The 22,730-nt window shown below is 54.5% G+C and overlaps 3 protein-coding genes across 3 annotated transcripts; 1 reads left to right on the forward strand and 2 right to left on the reverse strand.

Annotated features, from left to right (window-relative positions):
* Positions 1-50: 50 nt before the first annotated feature.
* On the forward strand, positions 51-1,675 carry LOC119096075 (exportin-6-B). The gene is made up of 3 exons (XM_037218931.1): positions 51-181; positions 583-763; positions 1,255-1,675. The coding sequence occupies exons 2-3, from the start codon at positions 668-670 to the stop codon at positions 1,594-1,596; spliced, it is 438 nt and encodes a 145-aa protein (XP_037074826.1). The 5' UTR covers positions 51-181; positions 583-667; the 3' UTR covers positions 1,597-1,675.
* A 7,447-nt stretch (positions 1,676-9,122) lies between these two features.
* LOC119095994 (uncharacterized) lies at positions 9,123-10,799 on the reverse strand. The gene is made up of 2 exons (XM_037218863.1): positions 10,712-10,799; positions 9,123-10,145 (listed from the first exon to the last, which is right to left on the reverse strand). The coding sequence occupies exons 1-2, from the start codon at positions 10,748-10,750 to the stop codon at positions 9,522-9,524; spliced, it is 663 nt and encodes a 220-aa protein (XP_037074758.1). The 5' UTR covers positions 10,751-10,799; the 3' UTR covers positions 9,123-9,521.
* A 9,517-nt stretch (positions 10,800-20,316) lies between these two features.
* Positions 20,317-21,154, reverse strand: LOC119095005 (mannose-binding protein C-like). The gene is made up of 2 exons (XM_037217913.1): positions 21,143-21,154; positions 20,317-20,808 (listed from the first exon to the last, which is right to left on the reverse strand). The coding sequence occupies exons 1-2, from the start codon at positions 21,152-21,154 to the stop codon at positions 20,317-20,319; spliced, it is 504 nt and encodes a 167-aa protein (XP_037073808.1).
* Positions 21,155-22,730: the final 1,576 nt, after the last annotated feature.

The raw sequence follows: 22,730 nt of genomic DNA on the forward strand, positions 1-22,730 counted from the left end.
TGCTGCGGCTGATCGTCAGCGAGCCGAGCGCTGCCTTCCGGCGGCTGCTGGCGCCGGTGCTGGAGCTGGCGCTAGAGCGGCTCCAGCCGCTGCTGGCGGAGCGTGCCTCGCCCGAGCTGAAGGTGCCCTTCTTCGACCTGCTGGCTGCCGTGCTGGAGCACAACTGGCGCTACTTCTTCAGGTGGGAGCGCCGCGCCGCTGCTGGCCGGGTTCGGGGTGTCGTTCGGCGGCGTCGGCCGTTTGTGGACCCCGGTGGGTTCCGTAAACCGAAGTGTGTCCTTGAACGGCCGGTCAGCTGGTCGCCGGTGTATCGTATTGGAAATGGACGAAGGTCAGGTCCTTCGCGCGAATCCAGATCGCGAAGAACTACTCCTGACCGCGGTCAAGTCCTCACGCATCTGTGGTGAGCATCCGTATGCATGCTCGATCTAGCAAAGACATGTTATTTCGACCATGCTGTGCTGGACTAGAGCTGCCTCGGAAATACACATGAACGGAAAGCTCCACTCTTGGGTGCTGTCATGCTTGTTCGCGGGCTGCCGCCGCCGAACTTGTGTCAACCGTGCGCGTTGACCTGCGCAGGAGCTCGGTGCTGAAGACGCTCAGCTCCGTGGCCGAGGAGGACGAGGTGACGAACGAGAAGCAGTTCGTGGCCATCCTCGAGGCCATGGGCCAGTCGTTCCTGCAGGCCGACATCAACGTGTTCCGCCTGAACTTGGCCACACTGCAGATGCTCAACTGCAAGTGGAAGCTCTATCACAAGGTCGGGCCCGAGTGCGGTGGAGGGGGGGGGGGGGGGGGGGGGCAAGCTTGTCTCGGCTGATTTGCCGACGTGGGATCACATGCCTCAGTTGATGCATCAAGGCCTTTTAGCAGGGTGATATTAGTAATTTCCTTGGAGCGCTTAGTATTTTCTATAGTGAGGAAACAGGGTGTCGAAAACTCGGTGGTTTGCATTTTTTATGTGCTGGACAGAGCTTTGTTTTACACCGGTGTCTTGCTTAGTAGTAACTTGCAGGAATAAAGCGACTAAAGCCAGCAAAAACCGGGAAATGTCGGGAGTATTGCCGTGTTCAGTTACCATCGCCGGGCGCCAAAGACTCAATGACACGTGCTATTTTTATCTAACTGAACCGAAGTAATCACCGTGTTTGGCGTGCCTACATCTTCCATTAACGGCCCCAGGTGTCCGTGTCGCCACTGTGCCGTCGCTGCCAGCACCTGCCCCTAACCCCGACCGTCTCTGTCCGACAGCCGGTGTTCCGCCGCTTGCTGCTGGCACGCTTCATGACGGTGCTGCTGCAGACGCTGCTGCAGCGCTCGCACGACCTGCTGCGCGACGAGATCGCCGGCTGCCTGCACGAGCTGGCCGCCGTCGACTTCGCCGACTTCTTCGACCGGTTCGTGCCGGGCGTGCTGCTGGACACGCCGGGCCTGGACGCGCCGCAGCGGCGCACGCTGGCCGCCCTGCTGCCGCGCCGCACCGACCTGCCCACGTTCAGCGCTGACCTGCACCGCTTCGTCAGCGACCTGCGCTACTACCGGCTGGTCAATGAGAGCCTGCGCGCCGGCCGCGGCGGCGGCCAGTCGGTCTGATGCGGCGTCGGCGCGGTGGCGAGCCGGAGGCCGCGGGTGACGGCGGTGGCGGTGAGCCAGGTCCCTGGATGACTTGGAGCGGTGATGAGCCAGAGTCCGTGGGTGACTCGGGGCGGCGGTGAGCCGGAGTCCCTCGGTGACTCGGGGCGGCGGTGAGCCAGAGTCCGTGGGTGACTCGGAGCGGCGGTGAGCTGGAGTCCGTGGGTGACTCGGGGCGGCGGTGAGCCAGGGTCCGTGGGTGACTCGGGGCGGCGGTGAGCCGGAGTCCGTGGGTCACTCGGGGCGACGGTGAGCCAGAGTCCGTGAGTCACTCGGGGCGGTGGTGAGCCAGAGTCCGTGGGTGACTCGGGGCGGTGGTGAGCCAGAGTCCGTGGGTGACTCGGGGCGGTGGTGAGCCAGAGTCCGTGGGTGACTCGATGCGGTGGTGAGCCAGAGTCCGTCGGTGACTCGGGGCGGCGGTGAGCCAGAGTCCGTCGGTGACTCGGGGCGGTAGTGAGCCAGAGTCCGTGGGTGACTCGGGGCGGCGGTGAGCCAGGGTCCGTGGGTGACTCGGGGCGCCGGTCGTGGGTGACTCGGGGCGGCGGTGAGCCGGAGCCCGTGGGTGACTCGGGGCGGCAGTGAACCAGAGTATGCTGACGAGGCGGAGTCGCCGGTTAGTGAGTCTGCCGGCGAGCAGGCAGTCTGAGACGCGGCGGCTCTGATGAGACGCAGCGGCTCCGATGAGCCGCGGTTCTGGCCGGGGGAGCCGGAGCCGGCGGAGGTGACCGGCTGAAGTCCTCCGGCAGGACGCTGGGGGTACGCCAGGGCCTGGCGGGACGGGCGACCCGCGGTGGGGCGGCTTACATGCCTTGGCTTTCCCGAAAACGTGCAATATGGAATCCCCTCGTTCCTGTCCGACTGCGGCGAAGGTTGGTGGTTACACCACACCGGCGGATCGGTGACTGCGCGGCACCAAAGTGAGACCACAGATGCCCGAGATGTGGGCGTGTTGTAGGAAGCCTATTTCTTCCTCTTCACTTGATTTGGCGAGGTGCGCCAGCTCAGCTGATGCGGCGGGGACTGGGAGTGATCTGAACTGACGCTGACTGACACTGGCTGACACTGAGACTGATCCCAACAGTACTGGCAGGGGCCGGTGCGTGCGTGACAAATGAGAAGATGCTCAACATCTTTGCATTTAGCATGACAGACTACTTTTACGATCGGACTATCATCAGAGGCGATCAGTCACCGGTACCGCTTTCTGTGGCCTCACGCCGGCACAAAGGTCTCTCCCTGAATATTTTGTTTAACGATTTTTCATTCGCAATAGTGTACCAGTTTTTCGTGGCTGCTCCAGCCCGGTGGTGGCAGAGCAGACAGACCAGACCAGACCAGACCAGACCAGACTAGACTAGACTAGACTAGACTAGACTGGACCAGACGAAACTAGAATGTACTAGAGTAGACCAGACCAGTCCAGCCCGGTCCAGACCAGACCAGACCAAACCATACTGACACAGAGAAGAAAACCGGTTCTGATACCCCTGGTGGGAACAAGACCGGAACCTTAACCAGATAAAGTCGAACTCCGGAACCTAGACCAAGGCTCGAACCGACGCCAAGGCTGTGACATGGAGCCGGGACCACTGCCGAGGCCGTGAGTCGGCCTCGGCTTCGCACCAGGCGGACAGACCGGCACCGATAACGGGATGCTTGGGATGCGCTGGCCGCCAGCGGAGCCTACGCCGCCTGCCGGTCGTCCTGGGCGGCACATAGATGGCGGTTGCTGTCGGCCACTCAGCAGGGACAGCGCCGAGTTGTTTCGGTGACGTCACACGCCGTCACAAGCGCGGTCACTGGGCTGTTTGACAGGGGAGTGACATTATACCTGGTGACAGTTGTGTACATGGTCCGGGGTGCGAAGTCAGCCTTAGGGAGAGGTGGCGCTGGCGCAGCAGACACGGGCGGCGGTAAGGGCGCTGCCGGCGCAGGGTCGGCGCTGGTGCACAGCTTCAAAAGCGGCATTGGTGCGAGCCGGGCCGAGCTGGGTCGAGTTCGGTCGCGGCGTGTGTCGATCTTGCCCCTCGCAAGCGTAGCTTCCTGGCTATTGTCAGGGAAGAAGGAGGTCCAACTGCGTGTTTGTTGTTTTTTTCACGATGGGGTGTCAAAACCCCGGGCCAGGAAGAGGAGTGTTCGTTGCTTGTTGCTTCGCCCGTTGCTTGGCGTGCCTGCGAAGGGGGGGGGGGGGGGCGAGTCGGTGGACGGTGGACGGTGGACTGAGCGAGATGCTGTCCTGCGGAGCTCTTCTGGACCGCTCCAGCAGTGGGTGGCCACTGGAGAGGCTCGGCCTCCATCCCCGCCTCCGGCGAGCGCGCCGGGCGGATAAATGACCGCGGACCACAGCAGGGAACAAAGACCGCTCAGCCTTGGCTCAGGCGTGCCTCTGGCCGCTGCAGGACGCGTGTCCGCAGTCCACCAGTGCGGTGTGTACGCCGGGCTGGCTGCTGGACGCACCTGACCTTGCCTCGTGTGAGCTGTGTCTCGAGTAGTCGTCAAGAGATCCGGTCTTGTCAGACACGGCCGGTGTTGATGTGTGTGTGTGTGTGTGTATGTGTGGTTGGGGCTGAACGATGGCGGGGGCGACGGTGCCAAGTGATAGCAAGTCAAGAGATGGCTTGTCGAGATAGAGAGAATGGCGGCGTAAATCGATAGCGTGTCCTGCGTGGCAAACTCGGCTCCAAGTGCCCAAGCGCGCGCCCGGCGGTGGACATGCGCGCGGTATCTGTACATTCTGTATATATCATTCCGTTGCTGTGATACGATACGAGTTGTAATTTATATGTTACCAATGGGTATTTTTAACGATAATACATTTTCGATACTTGTGTCTGCACCAGTTCATCGAAGCCCGGTGGTCGAACCAATGAAGGTGCGTAACATCTCGCAATCCGACAAGACCAGCCATGCGTTGGTTTCACGACGAAAGGATGGTCAAGTACAAGAGGCAGCCGCGCAAGAACCAAATCGATCTTACTCATCGACCTGGCTTTCTGTAAGTTGTGCTACCATCAGCTGTGTCCGGGGCGCTGACGTCACTGGCGCCGAGACTTCAGTGCGCAGCTGGGCACGATGCGCGTGGCGGAACATTGCGGGGCGGCCTCGACGTCGACCATCCTCGTGCAGGTTGAGGGCACGGTTGGACCGCCAGGACGATCGCGCATAATTTAACGACGAATAGGATGATGCGTTTTGCAGGCCTTTGCGGTCGACCATGACGCGGTGCGCGAGAAAGCGGAAGACGTTCACATGAGAACTGTTGCGGCGTATGACGCTTAGGCCGCCCATAGGGTATTGTGTCCCTTTCCCTGGAAGAGCCTTGTAAAGGTCGCGAGCGTTGATTTCGTTAGTAACATACGGTTCACACCTTGCACGCGCTTGGCGTAAGACTGATGCATTGCCAAGAATGCGTCGTGGGACCCCTAAATCTGCACATGGTTTTCTCGCGACGAGAAAATTTCAATTTTTAGTGGGATGGAACACGAGGTTATATTTCAGTGGCTCGTCATAGTAATGGCGTGTTACTTTCAGATCATGTATAGAGAGTTTTAACTCTGCTGGCGACTATTTGGTTGTGGCCTGCCTCCCAGTTCGGGAGGTACCCCCAAAGAAGTGGACAGTGTTGCAAGAGCCCTTTTACTCGGACCAGCTGATTCGGATTAGCCTAGACGCTAGTGCAATGCCAAAACCTCGCCCCTGGTGCAATTTGGACACCCAAAGTGTGGCGTAACGTGGACATCAGCTGATGCTGGAGGTGACATACGCGTGCCAGATCCTCGGCACGTGTGTGAACCAAATAGTACCGAAACCACTTAAATAGCGAACCAAGTCGCACTGGAATATGTTAGATCGACACGCGACGAATCATAAAGTCACATTTGTGAGCTATCTGTTAACAACAACGTTAATAGTCTAATTCACAGTAGACAACAGACAGATGATATGTAAGCCAGTGCTTCCAAGAAAGAGATGCTAAGCACCACTGTTATCTGTCGTAAAAGAGCACCCAAGACGTCATTCCCTTGTTGCCCAGTTTAGTCAAGAATATATCTAAGTTAACAGATACGGTCGGCTTACCTATATCGTTAGGTGAAGGAATAAGGTCAAACACAACTAGAGAGGTTCACCTTCAGCGGTGCAAACCGCCAGCTTCTGCGTATTGCCGCATTGCCGAATCGAACCAGTAAACACAAGGTGACACGACTAAGCAACCGGGGCCTATCAACCTCATGTGTCGGAATTAGGCGAATGTTATATTGTAGATCTTCGGTCGCAAAACTGCACCTACGCGATTTTACATAGCCCGATTAGTGAAATGGCTCGCTAACAATTCTGTTTAACGTTGTTTGCGCCCAGTGCACGCCCCCCCCCCCCCCCCCTCCTCCATGAATCCTGCGCCTGCTCCTGGTACGCATGATCAGATATTGATGTGACGTGAATAGACCGACTTCATCGCCACTCCACGCCTCGCCACGGCAGCCATGCGAGTGCGCAGCGACCGGGTTGGGGCTCAAAATGAGAAGCACCTGGGCGTTTCGCAGCACGCCACCAGAAAACCCCATTCTCCGCTCCGTGCGCGGTTGGAGACCTCCCCGAAATACGTCTTCCGCCGGGGGCAGCCGGGCCCGCCCCAGCGGGAGGTCGCCCCCGCAGCGCCGGCAGCCAGAAGTGGTGCACCCCGGCACTGTGCCGGTCTGGGCAGCCGTCCAGGCGCCCCCCGCCGAGAGTGGCGGTGGGCTAGACCGCTCTCCAGGGCCGTCCCAGGGCCCGCAGTCGGCGGCGAGAAGGGAGGCAGACGCGACGCGGCCGTCGGTAGGCGCTGTTCGGTGCGCTGTCCGGGTGCGTCTTCGAAGCTGGGCGGGCTGTCGCTGAACGTCTCCGGCGCACCGTTGGCGAGGCTCATCCGTCGGACTGGCCGGCCAGAGCCGGACTGGGAAGTGCCAGAGCTGGAACGTGGGCTTTCAGAGCCGGCACCGCGCGGAGTCATCTGTTTGACTCGTCCGTGAAGAGCTACTATAGTCTGACGGCTGTCATTCCGCGCCTGACGGCTGTCATACCGTGCCAGGCGCCTGTCATAATACGCCAGGCTTTTGGCCATCAGTGAACCCCTGTGAACAGTCCAGACTGTGAGTGGGCTCTGTGAGCTATGTGTGGATTGCCAGAGATGCAAGTAAGGCATCAGAAGCTGTAGGAGCAGCCAGTGCGTCCAAGAGTCCTCCCTTCTAGGCCACAGTCACGGGTCGCGGTCACCCACGCAGGCAGTCACGATGCTGAAATACCTGATGGGATTCTTCTGTGTCTTCGTCTCCTGCTGCGGCTTCCTTCTGTAGCTGACGCCGCTCCTGACTTCACCCAACTGGGGCCAGGCGGCAAGTGGGAGCGGCTCCCACCTGACAAGAGCTGCGTACTTCAGTCCAACTGGCGTCCTAATCACACTTATACGTTCGCCACGGTTGATCAGGCTCGGTACACGTGACTCTTTCATCGACAAGTCTGGGTTGCGCAAAGAAAAAGAGGACTGTTGACGGAGGATCGCGCCGCTGAGGAGACCGCTGGCGCCGTCTCCGTCTGACTGGTGACGTCAGCTGACTGGTGACGTCAGCTGACTGGTGACGTCATGCCCCGCCGAGGCGACGCTCCGCCATCGCTAGGAAAGCTGCCTCGGCTGATTCTGCTAGCCTGCATGAGGGCCCTCAAGCTGTCCCCGCCCAGCTGCGTGCTGTACGCACTCATGCTGCTAGCAGGCCGCGTCACTGGGGTCAGGATGAACCCCGCCGGTCACTGATCGGGTCACCATGGTCAGGATGAACCCTGCTGGTCACCGATCGGGTCACCAGGGTCAGGATGGATCCCGCCGGTCACTGACCGGCAGGGTTCATCGCCTGTCCGTCAACAAACGCCGGTCTCCGACCGAGTCATCAGGATCAGCACGCACTCCGCCGGACACTGACCAGGTCACCAGCGTCAGGAAGACCTCTGCCAGTCACCTGTCACATCAGCTGAGTCAGACTGAACTCCGACCATCACTGACTGGAACACCGGGTGAATGATCGGGTCCCATGGGTCACCAGAGTGGATCCGGACAATCGCTTGACGTGGTGACGGCAAGGCGCACTCGGTGTGAAGCGAGACGATCCTGTCCGTAACTAGATCATCAAAGTCACTGACGGTGACCTCGGCCAGCAAGACTGATGCGAACAAGCTGCAGCTGCTGCTTTCTAGGCCACACACAGCTAAATTATCTGGCGTGCTGACCTCTGGCGTGCTGACAAATTCTCCTGGCGGATGCACTGCTCGGTCGGCTGTCCGCAGGCTGTTCGGTCACACCCACGGGAACTGTGTGGATGTTTGATGGAGTGCTCTACTTCGCTGTTATGGCGTGACTTACGGAAAAAATGACACAGACGGATCTCATCAGGGGATGAATGTGTCAAGTGTGCCGTGTGCGGCGGTGTAGGGTGCACCATGTGCGATGATGTGCTGACTTCGGCACAGGCAAACATGACCGATGTGTGTCTTTCAGTTAACTGTGTAATGACGTGTACTTTAAACATCAATACAGTTTGCCCTTATGCTCAGAATAGCACCGCATTGCGATTGCTCTCCGCCAAAAGCGTCACTTTGGTGAGATCTGTCGATATTCGATGACTCCATGCGAGAATACATGCACCCGCACATTCTTAGGGTGCTTGAAGTCTATCGTTATTTAAATGGTGAGCTTCAGTTTGCGTGATGAGCATATGATTAGAGCTCTATGTGATGGGTAATATTCAACGTTCAATCACCAAATACGGGCATTTCCTCCCAAATAACAGCAGAAGAGATGAATACAGCAGAGGGTTGCAATTTTCCCCTTTCGCTGCTTTGGATCAATGAGGCAAAGCGCTTTCCATTGCTTTAGTCCAACAGTTCTTTTTTCCGGAATATCACTGTCACTGCTTATAAGCATAGAGCAGACATGCACTTGCACGTGAGGGAAGGTGCACGCGGAAAAATGTCAGTTCTGCTCCCGATCAGCTTCATTTCCTTGCTCTTCCACATCGTTACCGTAATTGACGGCGGCTGTTGCAGCAAAACTAGATAAAAGCTATCTTCTTTTATTTGCACACTCGGACATTCTTCCCGTCTGCTTAAAAAAGTCATGAACTTTTTAAAGATTTAATGCGAACCTTTTGAATGGATGGATTGCTATGATCAGCCCTCACGCTAAACAGTGCTTGTTGTGTGAGCTCTGACCTCTGCCATCCGATCGTGCAATTGCAGGCCAGTGGCGGAATTTAGAGGTAAGAAGTTAACATTCCGCGATGCCCTGCACTCTGACGCCACCTGACCTTTAGCGCAACCGCTGCCACCGGTCGCAGGCCATACCTGGCAAGAGACGATAGCAATGCCTAAAGTGACTCGAAGCTACCTCGCCACGGGCGGGTGGATCGGAAGAGAGGCGCTCTAACCAAATGAGCTGTCGGGAAGAGGAAATCGTTTAGCGATCAGTTAATGCCACCATATTTATTCTCATAGGCACCAGCGTGACGACACATAGTTACGGAAGGTGTTAGGCGTACTGGTGTCCGAGGCTGTCGAGAGAAGTCTCTTGAATGTGATTAGAAATCGGAAAACACATCACACCGTGTCTCACATTATCAAGCCACAAGTGCCCAAGTCTAGCGACTTCAAACGCGAATAAGGGATCGCCTATATATAATATGAAATCGATGCAAAAGACTCAACCTTCTCGACACGAAACTCGGACAAATTCAGCCAATATCCGATATATACAAAAGAAACAATCGCTCATCAGCTCATTATCTTGCGAGCCGAGCGAAAGAACACTGTTGGCACTTCACGAATGCGAAGGATATGTAGTCCACCTGCGTCCCGTGGGTCCGTCATTCGCTCGGAATTTCCAGATCATTATAGTACTGTCCGGGTTCCCGTTCGCCCTCGCAGATGGGCGAGAGCGCGTGCTCCTGCGGCGCCAGCTCGGTGATGAGCGGTGTGTCCACCACGTCACCGGTGAAGGCGTAGAGTTGCGCCGGCTTGTTCTTCCACAGCCACGAGCGGCAGTCCTTCTTGAAGCTGCCGACCATTTCGGTCCGGTCGTGGAAGCGTCCCTGAAACCACTGCAGTGACATGGGGATATACTTGACCTCGATTCGATTCGGGATCGTCTGGTCCCAGCCGTCGTAGACCAGCGCTGGTCGGTCCTGCTCGTACTCGGTGCCGTCCGGCGCCTCTGTTGGTGGATTGGGAAGCTGAGTTTCATCCGGGCCCACACAGATGTCGTGGCAGTGGGTCGTGGTGATGATCACTTCCGAGAAATTGCGCGGCGGAGTCGACACGGGAGCCCTCTGCTGCGGGGCCGGGATGGTGATCGAGTCCTCTTGGTCCACATGGTTGGGGCTCGTCGAATTCGGCAGAGAGTGCAGGAACGACGGGGAACTGAACCGATTCAGCGAGTGGCGCAGCTCCTTGCTGAGGTCCTCCCACGAATCACCAGAGAGGCGACGGTTCTGTCACGAAAAGTCACGTTTCGATATGGATGCAATGCTGAATAATCATTGCGTGAAACGAAATGTCCCTGTGCTGACTGCATGAGAACCGCAAATGTCGTTCGAGCCCGGTTTCATACCTGCTTTGTCGTAACTAGTGCCGTCTAAACTACAACGACCTTTGGAACCACGAAGTCAAAAACATGGCGGTTCAACATTTTCATGCGCAAGATAGGCTTTCTGCCTAGCATTTGCAGCTGAGGCTCGACACATGACGTTTGACGCAACTTGACGGAAACTCGCACGGTACGCCAAAACATATTTTTGATCACGATCTCATAAATACTATACTGTACGGCACGGAAACGGCAGAGATGTACCAACTTTCAAACCTCTTCACTGTCTACGTAAGATCCGTCAATCGTCATAAGTGATGCGCTCGAGCACGCTTACACATAAACAGGATTTCGCTAAATGCCAATGATTGATCCGGCCATGTACTGTTTACATACGTCGAAAAACGGACATGGAAACAACGCATAAACGTGAAATTTGTGTGCTTACAAAAAATTGGTAAAAATACTTACACATTTTGTGTCACTTGAACTGCGCAATTTATCACTCATATTGAGACAACCCTGTGCAATTTTAAAGGCACCTTACACGTCGTAAAGGTCAATGCTTATGCTAAACTTATTCTTGTTTTCATGCAAACTCTTGCATAGCTTGTAACGAGCACTTTCGATTTAGGGGTGCTAGTTGCCGAGTGAAAAGGGCATGAGCGAACATTTGGAGAAAAATCATTAAGTACTGTCGTACCCTTCTGCATGGACGTGACTTTGCAGAACGGATGTGACCCAATGAATACTTCTAGTTCAAACTGCATGGTATCCGCCGGTCCCAGTCTTACCAAGAGTGCCAAGTGCTGACTTGTCGTATAGGGCATTATTTTGTGCTAGACCAAAAGAAGCCTCAGCCTAGCCAAAGCCACAGCCGACGCATCAGTGTCCTCAACCAATACTTACCTTTTGGCCTCATTAGAAAGGCACCTTATTCAGACAACTTTTTAGTAGCTACTTTTGAAACTATGGTCAGTTATGCTTTGGGTGTGTTGAAAATACGGCATTAAGCAGCCTTATGAGGCAGCAGAGCACAGCAAAATGCAAAAAATTCGGATATATGCTATGGTTCAAACAACACTATCTCCTGCCGAATCTTGTGTGCAGTTGTGATTGTTCATGCTGTTGCTGGACAGCACTGTCCATCCGTTAGCCTGCCGCTGCTGTCCGACAGATTTCAGGAAAACATGGCAGACATCGGAGCTTATGTAGCCTGCTTGACCCTGTCGCTGCCCTGTGAAGCATGCGGCCACCCACCGCTTGGACTTCACATGCGTGCGATATATAGTGTCGAATGCAACACAAAACCGCCACAATTGAGCTACATAGTACACGTGTTTTCAAGCATAGCGTTACCAGAAGCCGTCAAATTTTGAACACAAAAATCAAGTATCTTAAAGGGAGTGGTCCACACTCAGTAGCGGAGGCGGGGGGGGGGGGAGCACAGGGGCACATGCCTCCCTTAAATTCCAGAGAACCCTCCGACAGTTGATTACCGGCCACATCATCACTGACCCGATACCGCTCGCTCGTTTGTCAAACCGAGAACTTACGCCACAGTCGAGAGGCCTCACTCGGGGTTCCGGGCGTCTTTTTTTCGCGGAAAAGAAGGGATATTTTCATATCACGTGTCCACACAACTGGGGATCAGAAGATATATGCACTTTTCTGCGTATTTGGGATGTAAGTGCTGCTTTCTTCGTAGCCATGGTGCGTGCCAAATTTTAACGCCTTATGATGCAGGCAGCCCTGGTTTCATTGAGTGATAATTAGCCCTGATAGCCCCGAAAAAGCTGCATCCGAAACTTTTGAACTGCATACATCTCTGGGGTGGGCGTCGACGCTAAGAAGCGCTTGTTGCGTGATCCATGACCGCACCATCCGATAGCAAAATTCAGGTTAACAACACATTTATGGTGAGTCCTTAACGTGCCGCAATGCTCGGATCGGTCAACAATGCCCTCTGACGTCACCCGACCGCTGGCGCGGCCGCTGCCACGGGTGGCGGGCTGTCCCGGTCAGGGTCAAATAACGAGCGCTTGAAGCGACTCGAACCCACCCCACCACCAGTGGGAGAATCGGAACGGAGACGCTCTAACGAACTGAGCTGTCGAGAGGGGCTAGATTTCAGGCTAGGTAGGCTTCGGGACGGAATTATTTAAATTCGGTTCACCGGTATATTTTCCACCTAGTGTACTACATCAAGGTTGTGAGGAGTGGAAGTAACACACTTTGTGCGGTGTACTCAGGGTTGAAAAAAACTATTGAGGCGGTGTTCATCTATTTTTGTGAAGAAATCTACCGGTAAGCATAGGCTCAAATCGTCGGGTTTCCTCATCATATCCAATACCCTCTTGATAACATCGCTCCTCACCCCTAGTACCATGAAGGTCGATCATTTTCAACATGAGAACTCCAAACTCATAACGCCAAGACACGGAGAGAACATGACCTTTTATCCGTATATCAACTTTCTACATACGTTGAAGCGTCGGTCGCGCTATTCTGCACGTATATTCATTATACACGAATACACGCTATTATAGCACGTATTCCACGCGCTATTCGCTGGTAACCCGCCCGGCCACTAGCCTCTACCTACCTTGTCCTTCCAGTGATCGACTTGTCTACTGAGAATGGTGTGCAAGTTCAGTTTGTCAAAATAGGTACATCCTGACCGCTCTGAGTCATTACACCACAACGTGCAGATCGCTGCACCGTGACTCGTCTCACTATCGCTTGCTGTTTCCACCGCGGCGGGAAGCGCGCCCACAGGCAACAGCTGGACGTCCGCTCCGGCTGCTCTGCAGACACCAGAATAACTGGCGTGATGTACCGTCTTGTGATGTACCGTGTTGAGTTAGGTACGATGACGTAATCGAACCTTGACGCATCCAGCAGCTTGTTTGCTAAGCAGAAATATGTATTGTCTAGAGCAGTCTTTTCTCCTTAAAAAGTATGCCAATGGTTATAAGTGAGCTTGTTTCATCATATCTGATGCTTGCTTCAGTATCTCCAAATGTGAAACATTCCTTTTAAATGGTGCAGCCAGAATTTCGCCCTGAACGAGGCTAACATGAGCCATGGCCTATGGTGGTTGTTACGGACAAAATAGCTGTCCATCATGTATCTTAACGTCTCAGCAGGTCACTTTGCTGTACTCTTTGTCTTTTCGTCTGCCATTTAAAGACTGAGCTTTCGCCCTTCAAGGTCAAGGTCAAGGTGACCAAATGCCTAATAGATTGCTCCCATTTTGCCAATCGAATAAAAGCCAAGATTACGTATGAGAGTGGGTCTCTGGCTCGCTTCTTTTCAAGAGTTGATGAACATAAATGAAACAGTGGTGCTGTTATGAGCCATGCTGCCGAGTTTAATCTTTAGTTCCTGGAACGCATCAGCTACTGATTTCCCGAAACGTATTAAGATACCAAAATTTAACTATGCATATTTGAGTTGTTCAGTGCATTTGCGAGTAGCATTATTCACATATATAAGACGGCAGAAATAAACTGATTCCTCGGGGAAAAACCAGGAGAACCAGTCTATTTCTCCACTCTCTCGGTTTTTGTGCGAGGAATAAGGCTATTACTACTGACATATATATGCATATTTGACACCAAAACGTAATTTCGTAAGCCGGCCTCTTCGCCCACTGAAATGGCTTGAACACAACAACATATGTTTTGCGTTGTGCGCGCGACAATTTGCTGCACATTCTCCCCTTTTCCAAGGAATCTCTCATTTTCCCAAGTCCTCTGTATTCCGTCCATGTTGCCTATAGCTTGAAGTTAAATGGGATAACGGTCGCATTCTCAAAGTATTGTCGATAGCAGTAGCACTCTTGAATATCTAGCATAGCGGTGCGTTAAATATGATCGCACAGCGAGGACAGCTGTCCGTCCCGCTCTAGAAAAACTTAAAGTTCACTCGTGCTTAGAAACAGGATGTCTGGGGGGGGGGAGGGGGGGCGTCCAATATTTGAGGCGAGTAGCTTCTTCTTTATCTGAACTCCCAAACTTTTTGGCTCGAGCAAATCAGCACAAAACAATCAAGAAGCACAAGTACGTTTGGTAGTGTTTAATTTTGTACACCCTCCTTGACATAACTTCTATGAGCATTGGAACTTTGGATTTGACATAGGCTGCTTCCCTCGGAGTTAAAGTTCTCACTTCCCAACTTAACACGAGGGCATGGAACATAAGCACTGTCGCCACGTAATCTCGCATTGGCAACTGATTCATGAAGGACGTCACGGGATGTGTGGTTAGTATATCTCCGGCTACTGGTTGGCTGTCCCTGGAATATCCACGTTGCGGGACAGCTGGGAGGTTCATGGAGCGGCGCATGCCAATGGTGCAGTCTGCTCCAGACAGTGGGAGAGGCAGTGTCTCACGCGGCTGGACCAGCTCCAGACGCGCGCGAGAGGGATGCCGCGTTCTGCCGGCGTCCGGTGGTGGCCGGCCTTCTCGGCGCTGGTCTGCCTCGCAGGCTGCGGTGGTGACCTCTACACGGCCGGCACCCTGCGGCAGTACCTCAAGGAGGTGGTCAACGAGGCGCTGAATGTTCACTGCGAGAGTCTGAAGCAGTCAGGGGGTGGATCCAGTGCCTTTCAGTGCAGCTGCCCTGCCGGCTTCAAGTGGTGCGCTGGGCACTGCTACAAACGGCAAGAGGCGTTCATGACGTACGACCAAGCTGAGGCCAGCTGTGTACAGATCAACTCACACCTGGCGGTGCCACGCAGTCGTGAAGAGAACCTGTGCGTCGCCGTTATGGCCAGTGAACAGAACATCTGGCTGGGCATCAACGATCGGGATAACGAAGGTTCATTTGTCGATTGGGAAGGTCATCCACTGTCGGGAGATCCCTTCACCGCATGGGCCCGTGGCCAGCCCGACAACGCTTTTGATGGAGAAGATTGTGTGGAGATGTGGGGATCGAAATCGAGTGAACATGTCATATACGCCAAGTGGAACGACAGAAAATGCACCGTCAACAATCCTTCAGTGTGCCAACTGGCGTAGGCAAAGTATCCAATGCGACCGACTGAAATCTGAAAAGGTTTGTGATTTGATGTGTTTATTTCCGTCTTCGCTTTCTGAACCGGTCGGGTTGACCTATTTATATACTGTCACTGAAATAAAAGCGGATGTAAAATGGTACCAGCTGATCTTATGTTATGCAACCGAGATTGTCGGAGCAGGAGTTGAGCATGGCTGGAAACCGAGCAGTTCTTATAACAACTGCTCAGAATCCGATGAGGGCTTACTGGTAAAATGTGTCAAAAAATGGAAAACTTTCTCGTCATTCTCACAGAATGATTGAGTCGAGATGTTTCTGGGCTCACTACCCGTTTCCCACACTCGGAGGACCCCGAGTCTGTAATCTCAGCATGGGTCTGCAGTTCACGGTGTCAACCGTACACGTCTAGCCGCGCCACATGCCTCTCCAGTGAGACAAGCAAGCAGATCAGAAAGCTTTTCTGCTTCGCTCAGACCCGATGCTTGTGCACCAGTGCATTTAACAGCGAGCGCCAACGAGGTCACTGTAGCGGGAAGCCGTCAAAGTTTTCGAGCTTGAGCTTCGGCCGCCGAGCCGAGCCGTGCGCCGAGCCATGTGCCGGGCCATGTGCCGAGCTATGTGCCGAGCCATGTGCCGAGTCATGCGCCGAGCCATGTGCCGAGCCATGTGCCGAGCCATGTGCCGAGTCATGCGCCGAGCCATGTGCTGGGCCATGTACCGAGACATGTGCCGAGTCATGCGCCGAGCCATGCGCTGGGCCATGTACCGAGACATGTGCCGAGCCACGTGCTGTGCGGACGGTTCAATCGTTTCGGTAGGTTCTGAGAACTGAGTTGTCTGTAAGCAAGAATTTCGGACATAGGGTCCACACATTTTCAACTGCAAAAGGGAATCAGGTTTGGCGCATTCAAAAGTGAAGGTTTCACAGCTGTCGGCGCTGTAGGCTTTGAAATCTAAGTGGTCTGCTATTACATGAAATTTTCTCTTCGCGCTTTTGAGGTGTTTGACCTCAGGCCAAGTCTCGCCATTGCGATCTCATGATTCTCCTCATTGCATGAAATCGATTGGTGAAGGTTTCAAAGCAATCGGACGAGCCATTTCGGAAAACGAGCGTGTCAACTCCATGTGCCGGTTTCTTTAGACCCTGTCACGACTGGGAGCCCCTTGGATAATTGGTCGGTACCAAGCGTGTGATCGCACGGGTCATGTGTTACGCGTTCACATGCTGGCAAGATGTTTCGATGGCTTCCATGTTTTGTGTCAGATATCGGCACCTAGGACACGGAGCGATTTGGAAGTAGCGTGCTTCGATGAGAAATCGAATGGACAATCACTGGTACAAATTGTGGTATCGCACCTGCCCGTGTCACAAGAACACAAGCTACCAAGACAAATTGTTGCAATTTTGACGTTTTTTCACGTTATGCGCCATATCCCGGCGCCCAGGGTAGCTAGAGTGGCGAATCCAACTGCAAAGCCTACACCAAACCATTATCCATGCTTGGGGATAAGCGTGGCGAAGCAAGCGTGCAAACGCTTGTACGAACCAAATGAAGTACAATCTCACAAAGACACGGTTAGGACGGGTGGTCGACCGTTTCCCAACGGCTTCCCCCGACCACTGCGCGGCACGTTCTTGGACGGGGACAGACCGCCACCAGGAGACGCAGGATGTCAGCCCGGCGTCGTTCGCGCCGGGACGGCGTCCGAGAAGGAGACGCAGCGTCGACAGAGCCGTGTCAGCGTCAGCGACGGGACGGCGTCCGAGAAGGAAACGCAGCGCCGACAGAGTCGTGTCAGCGTCAGCGACGGGACGGCGTCCGAGAAGGAGACGCAGCGTCGACAGAGTCGTGTCAGCGTCAGCGACGGGACGGCGTCCGAGAAGGAAACGCAGCGCCGACAGAGTCTTGTCAGCGTCAGCGACGGGACGGCGTCCGCGAAGGAGACGCAGCGTCGACAGAGCCGTGTCAGCGTCAGCGACGGGACGGCGTCCGAGAAGGAGACGCAGCGTCGACAGAGCCGTGTCAGCGTCAGCGACGGGACGGCGTCCGAGAAGGAGACGCAGCGTCGACAGGGTCGTGTCAGCGTCAGCGACGGGACGGCGTCCGCGAAGGAGACGCAGCGCCGACAGTGTCGTGCCAGCGTCAGCGACGGGACGGCGTCCGAGAAGGAGACGCAGCGTCGACAGAGCCGTGTCAGCGTCAGCGACGGGACGGCGTCCGCGAAGGAGACGCAGCGTCGACAGAGCCGTGTCAGCGTCAGCGACGGGACGGCGTCCGCGAAGGAGACGCAGCGTCGACAGAGCCGTGTCAGCGTCAGCGACGGGACGGCGTCCGAGAAGGAGACGCAGCGCCGACAGAGTCGTGTCAGCGTCAGCGACGGGACGGCGTCCGCGAAGGAGTCGCAGCGCCGACAGTGTCGTGCCAGCGTCAGCGACGGGACGGCGTCCGCGAAGGTGACGCAGCGCCGACAGAGTCGTGTTAGCGTCAGCGACGGGACGGCGTCCGAGAAGGAGACGCAGCGCCGACAGAGTCATGCCAGCGTCAGCGACGGGACGGCGTCCGCGAAGGAGACGCAGCGCCGACAGAGTCATGCCAGCGTCAGCGACGGGACGGCGTCCGCGAAGGAGACGCAGCGTCGACAGAGTCGTGTCAGCGTCAGCGACGGGACGCAGCGGACAGAGCAAGAGCTACGACGATGCCTGGCTCTGGCGGTCGTGACAGAAACCAGTACCGAAAGAGACGCTTAACGCGCCCTCGGGTGGGGGTCAAATTGACTCTCTGAAGGTTTTCAGAATGCTTTCCGAACGGTGCGGGGTAGTCGCGCCAACTTTTCTTGATTTGATTTGGGGTTTTAGGGCGCATCGACTGCTATAGGTCATGCAGCGCCCATGCGCCAACTTTTCATAGCTGTAGGTAATTATGTAGTGGTGATGTAAAAAGCTAGATGTACCTTGCAATGTCACTGGCCTTTGACAGGTCAACATCAGGTTATGGATGTCAGCAAAGGGCATTTATGAGCAATCATCCAACGTGATGCGAAACCGGGGTGTTAGGCAAAGCAATACACATCTGAAATAATTTATGAGGCAGTAAACCAAGTGAATTCATCATTCCAACCCATCCCATTGATCGGTGGTAAGATGTGAAGGTCAGACCGAGGTCAAAACTAATATGTTTTTTATTCGAGAGCTTGGTGTATGGGGCAGTTTCTGGTGCTCATTTCGAATTTATTGATGACAGGGATCGCAACAGACATGTACCATTGACTTTTGAAAGGTCAGAGTCGATCGCTGACCTAAAATGACCCAGGCCAACATTTTGTTTTTACGAACATACTGCAGTATGTCCCCGTCCAAGAACGTGCCGTGCAGTGGTCGGAAGAAGCCGTTGGGAAACGGTCGACCACCCGTCCTAACCGTATCTTCGTGAGATTTCACTTCATTTGGTTCGTACGAGCGTTTGCACGCTTGCTTCGCTACGCTTATCCTCAAGCATGGATAATGGTTTGGTGTAGGCTTTGCAGTTGGATTCGCCACTCTAGCTACCCTGGGCGCCGGGATATGGCGCATAACGTGAAAAAGCATCACAATTGCAGCAGTTCGCCTTGGTAGCTTGCGGTCTTGTGACACGGGCACGTGCGATACCACAATTTGTACTAGTGATTGTCCGTTCGATTTCTCATCGAAGCACGCTGCTTCCAGATCGCTCCGTGTCCTAGGTGCCGACATCTGACACAAAACATGGAAGCCATCGAAACATCTTGCCAGCATGTGGACGTGTAACACATGACCCGTGCGATCACACGCTTGGTACCGGCCAATTGTCCAAGGGGCACCCAGTCGTGACAGGGTCTAAAGAAACCGGCACATGGAGTTGACACGCTCGTTTTCCGAAATGGCTCGTCCGATTGCTTTGAAACCTTCACCAATCGATTTCATGCAATGAGGAGAATCATGAGATCGCAATGGCGAGACTTGGCCTGAGGTCAAACACCTCAAAAGCGCGAAGAGAAAATTTCATGTAATAGCAGACCACTTAGATTTCAAAGCCTACAGCGCCGACAGCTGTGAAACCTTCACTTTTGAATGCGCCAAACCTGATTCCCTTTTGCAGTTGAAAATGTGTGGACCCTATGTCCGAAATTCTTGCTTACAGACAACTCAGTTCTCAGAACCTACCGAAGCGATCGAACCGTCCGCATAGCCCATGGCTCGGCGCATAACTCGGCACATGGCTCGGCACATGGCTCGGCACATGACTCAGCACATGTCCCGGCACATGGCTCAGCACATGTCCCGGCACATGGCTCGGTACATGGCTCGGCAAATGGCTCAGCGCATGGCTCGGCACATGGCTCGGCATATGGCCCGGCACATGTCCCGGCACATGGCTCGGCATATGACCCGGCACATGTCCCGGCACATGGCTCGGCACATTTCCCGGCACATGGCTCGGCACATGGCTCGGCGCATGGCTCGGCTCGGCGGCCGAAGCTCAAGCTCGAAAACTTTGACGGCTCGCCACTGCGGTGACCTCGTTGGCGCTCACTGTTAAATGCACTGGTGCACGAGCATCGGGGTCTGAGCGAAGCAGAAAAGCTCTCTCACCTGCAGTCTTGCCTCTTACTGGAGTGGCACGTGACGCGGTCAGAGGTGTACGGTCGACACCGTGAATTGCAGACCCATGCTGAGATTTCGTACTCGGGGTCCTCCGAGTGCGTGAAACGGAGAGTGAGCCTAGGAGCACCTCGACTCAATCATTCTGTGCAACTGACAAGAAAAATCCGTTTTTTGACACATCATGCCAGAGACCCCTTCGAGTTCTGAGCGGATTTTGCATGGAGAATGTTCGGTTTTGAACAATCTTTGGGTTCTGCTCCAACAATCTCGGTTGTACGACAAAAACATCAGTTGGTCGTATTTTATATCTGCTTTTATTACAGTGGCAGCGCGTAAATAGGTGGACTGGATCGGCTAAAGGAGCAAAGACGGAAGTAAGTACATGAAACCACAAACCTTTCCAGACTTCAATCGGCCGCATTGAATGCTTTGCCTACGCCAGTTGGCACACTGAAGGATTGTTGTCGGTGCATTTTCTGTCGTTCCACTTGCCGTATATGAGGTGTTCACTCGACTTCGATCCCAAAATCTCCACACAATCTTCTTCATCGGATGCGTCGTCGGGCTGGCCACCGGCCCACGCCCTGAAGTGCTCTCCCGTCAGTGGACGACCTTCCCAATCGACAAATAAGCCTTCGCTATACCGATCGTTGATGCCCAGCCACTTGTTCTCTTCACTGGCCATGACGGCGACGCACAGGTTCTCTTCACGACTGCGTGGCACCGCCAGGTGTGAGTTGGTCTGTACACAGCTGGCCTCAGCTTGGTCGTGCGTCATGAACGCCTCTTGCAGTTTGTAGCAGTGTCCAGCGCACCACTTGAAACCCTCAGGGCAGCCGCACTGAGAGACACTGGGTTTACTCTCCGGCTGCTTCAGACTCCCGCAGTGAAACTCCAGCGCCTCGTTGACCACCTCCTGGAGGTACTGCCGCAGGGTGCCGGCCGTGTAGCGGTCGCCACCGCAGCCTGCGAGGCAGACCAGCGCCGAGAAAGCCGGCCACCACCGGATGCCGGCAGAACGCGGCATTCCTCTCGCGCGCGTCTAGAGCTGGTCCAGCCGCGTGAGACACTGCCTCTCCCAGTGTCTGGAGCAGACTGCACCACTGGCACGCGCCGTTCCATGGGCTTCTCAGCTGTTATGCAACGTCGAGTTTCCAAGCACAGCCAACCAGTAGCCGGGGGTCCCATAGTCGTTAAGCACACGTCACGTCTAATCCTGGCTGTATCAGTTGCCAGTGACAGGTCACGTGACGACAGACCTTACGTGCCATGCTCATAAAGAAACTAAAAAATTACCACCGTGAGAGGCTGCCCATGTATGGTTCGCCGTAACTCCGCTGTTTCAGTGTGCCGAGGACTCGTACACATTCAAACACCCCTGTGTGTAGAAGGTCCTGTTGTAACATTAATGTCCACCACCACAGGCACACGGGGCTCCATGAACCTCCCAGCTGTCCCGCAACGTGGATATTCCAGGGACAGCCAACCAGTAGCCGGAGATATACTAACCACACATCCCGTGACATCCTTCATGAATCAGTTGCCAGTGCCAGATTACGTGGCGACGGTGCTGATGTTCCATGCCCTTGTGTGAAGTTGAGAGGTGAGAACTTAAACTCCGAGAGAAGCAGCCTATCTCAAAACCAAAGTTCCAATGCTCATAGAAGTTATGTCAAGGAGGGTGTACAAGTTTAAACACTACAAAACGTACAATTTGGCTTGGGGTTCCTGTTTTTAAAGATATGACGCGTCACACTCATAACTTTTACAAACCTTTGCAAATCTGCTGCAAATGTATTCATAACATGGCTGATGGTCCTTAGATCATAATACTATGGCAGGATTGTGGGGTGCCGGGGCAATTCAACTTTGTGAAAAGACAGATTTCAGGACGCATCGGTACGGAAAATCCATGAGAGACGCCCTACCGATTTTGTGCGCGATGCCTCAGCCCGCAAATTGTCTCCAACAGCCAAACAGCGGGAGGACTGCGGTGTCTGAACGTCACGCCAGTCTGTCAAAGCCGTGTCTGCTTGTCCGCATATCACACAAGCCCAGTAGATTGTCTTCCCTCAACCCCGGCACTGGACGTCCTTTTGGTCAACATGGGCTGGGCTGGGGCTGGTCGAATTGGGGGCTTTGGGGCTGGTCGAATTCGGCAGAGAGTGCAGGCAAGACTAGGAACTGAGCCCGTTCAGCGAGGGGCGCAATCACTTGCTGAGATTCACCCATAAATCGCCAGAGAGGCGACGGTTCTGACACGAAAAGATGATAAAATAGTGATATCTGACAGATATCATTATCATTATATTACGCTTCGATATGAATCCTGCTGAATCGTTGCGTTGAACGAAATGTTCCTGTACTGATTACTGTGGCCGCCGAAGCTACATTAGAAGCGCAAACGTGGTTCAGGCGTGGCTTCATCCCCGCTTTATCATAACTGGTACCGCCTCAACTACGAAGACACTTACACCCACCAAATCGAGAAGATGGTGGCTCAACATTTCCACGTGCGACGTGGGTATTTTGCGTGGCATTTGCGGCTGGGGCAACCTGACGGAGACGCGCGCGATACGCCAGCGCAGGTTATCGATCGCGGTATTGTATACACGGCACAATACGGCACGGAAATGACGGAGATATACTAAAGGTCAAGCTTATCCGCTGTCTACAGAGGACCTATCAATCCTCACTAGTGTCACACTCCAGCGTGCGTACACATAAGCCGGATGTCGGTTAATGCCACTGACTGATCTGGTCACGCGCTGTTCACATACGTCCTTGCACGGACGTAAAAACAAAGCATAGATGTCTGTAGCGAATGATGTGCAGTGATGTGTAGTG

The sequence above is a fragment of the Pollicipes pollicipes genome, unplaced genomic scaffold (assembly GCF_011947565.3).
Source record: "Pollicipes pollicipes isolate AB1234 unplaced genomic scaffold, Ppol_2.1 Scaffold_4219;HRSCAF=4965_pilon_pilon_pilon, whole genome shotgun sequence".
NCBI classification, from domain to species: Eukaryota; Metazoa; Arthropoda; class Thecostraca; order Pollicipedomorpha; family Pollicipedidae; genus Pollicipes; species Pollicipes pollicipes.

What these genes read in the sequence shown, in the direction of transcription:
- LOC119096075 (XM_037218931.1), top strand. Translation starts at nt 668, where the DNA reads ATGGGCCAGTCGTTCCTGCAGGCCGACATCAACGTGTTCCGCCTGAAC. An exon ending in AGTGGAAGCTCTATCACAAG is followed by an intron (nt 764 to 1,254) that starts GTCGGGCCCGAG and finishes TCTGTCCGACAG; the next exon opens with CCGGTGTTCCGCCGCTTGCT.
- LOC119095994 (XM_037218863.1), bottom strand. Translation starts at nt 10,750, where the DNA reads ATGAGTGATAAATTGCGCAGTTCAAGTGACACAAAATGT. An exon ending in GTTCAAGTGACACAAAATGT is followed by an intron (nt 10,146 to 10,711) that starts GTAAGTATTTTT and finishes TTTTCGTGACAG; the next exon opens with AACCGTCGCCTCTCTGGTGA.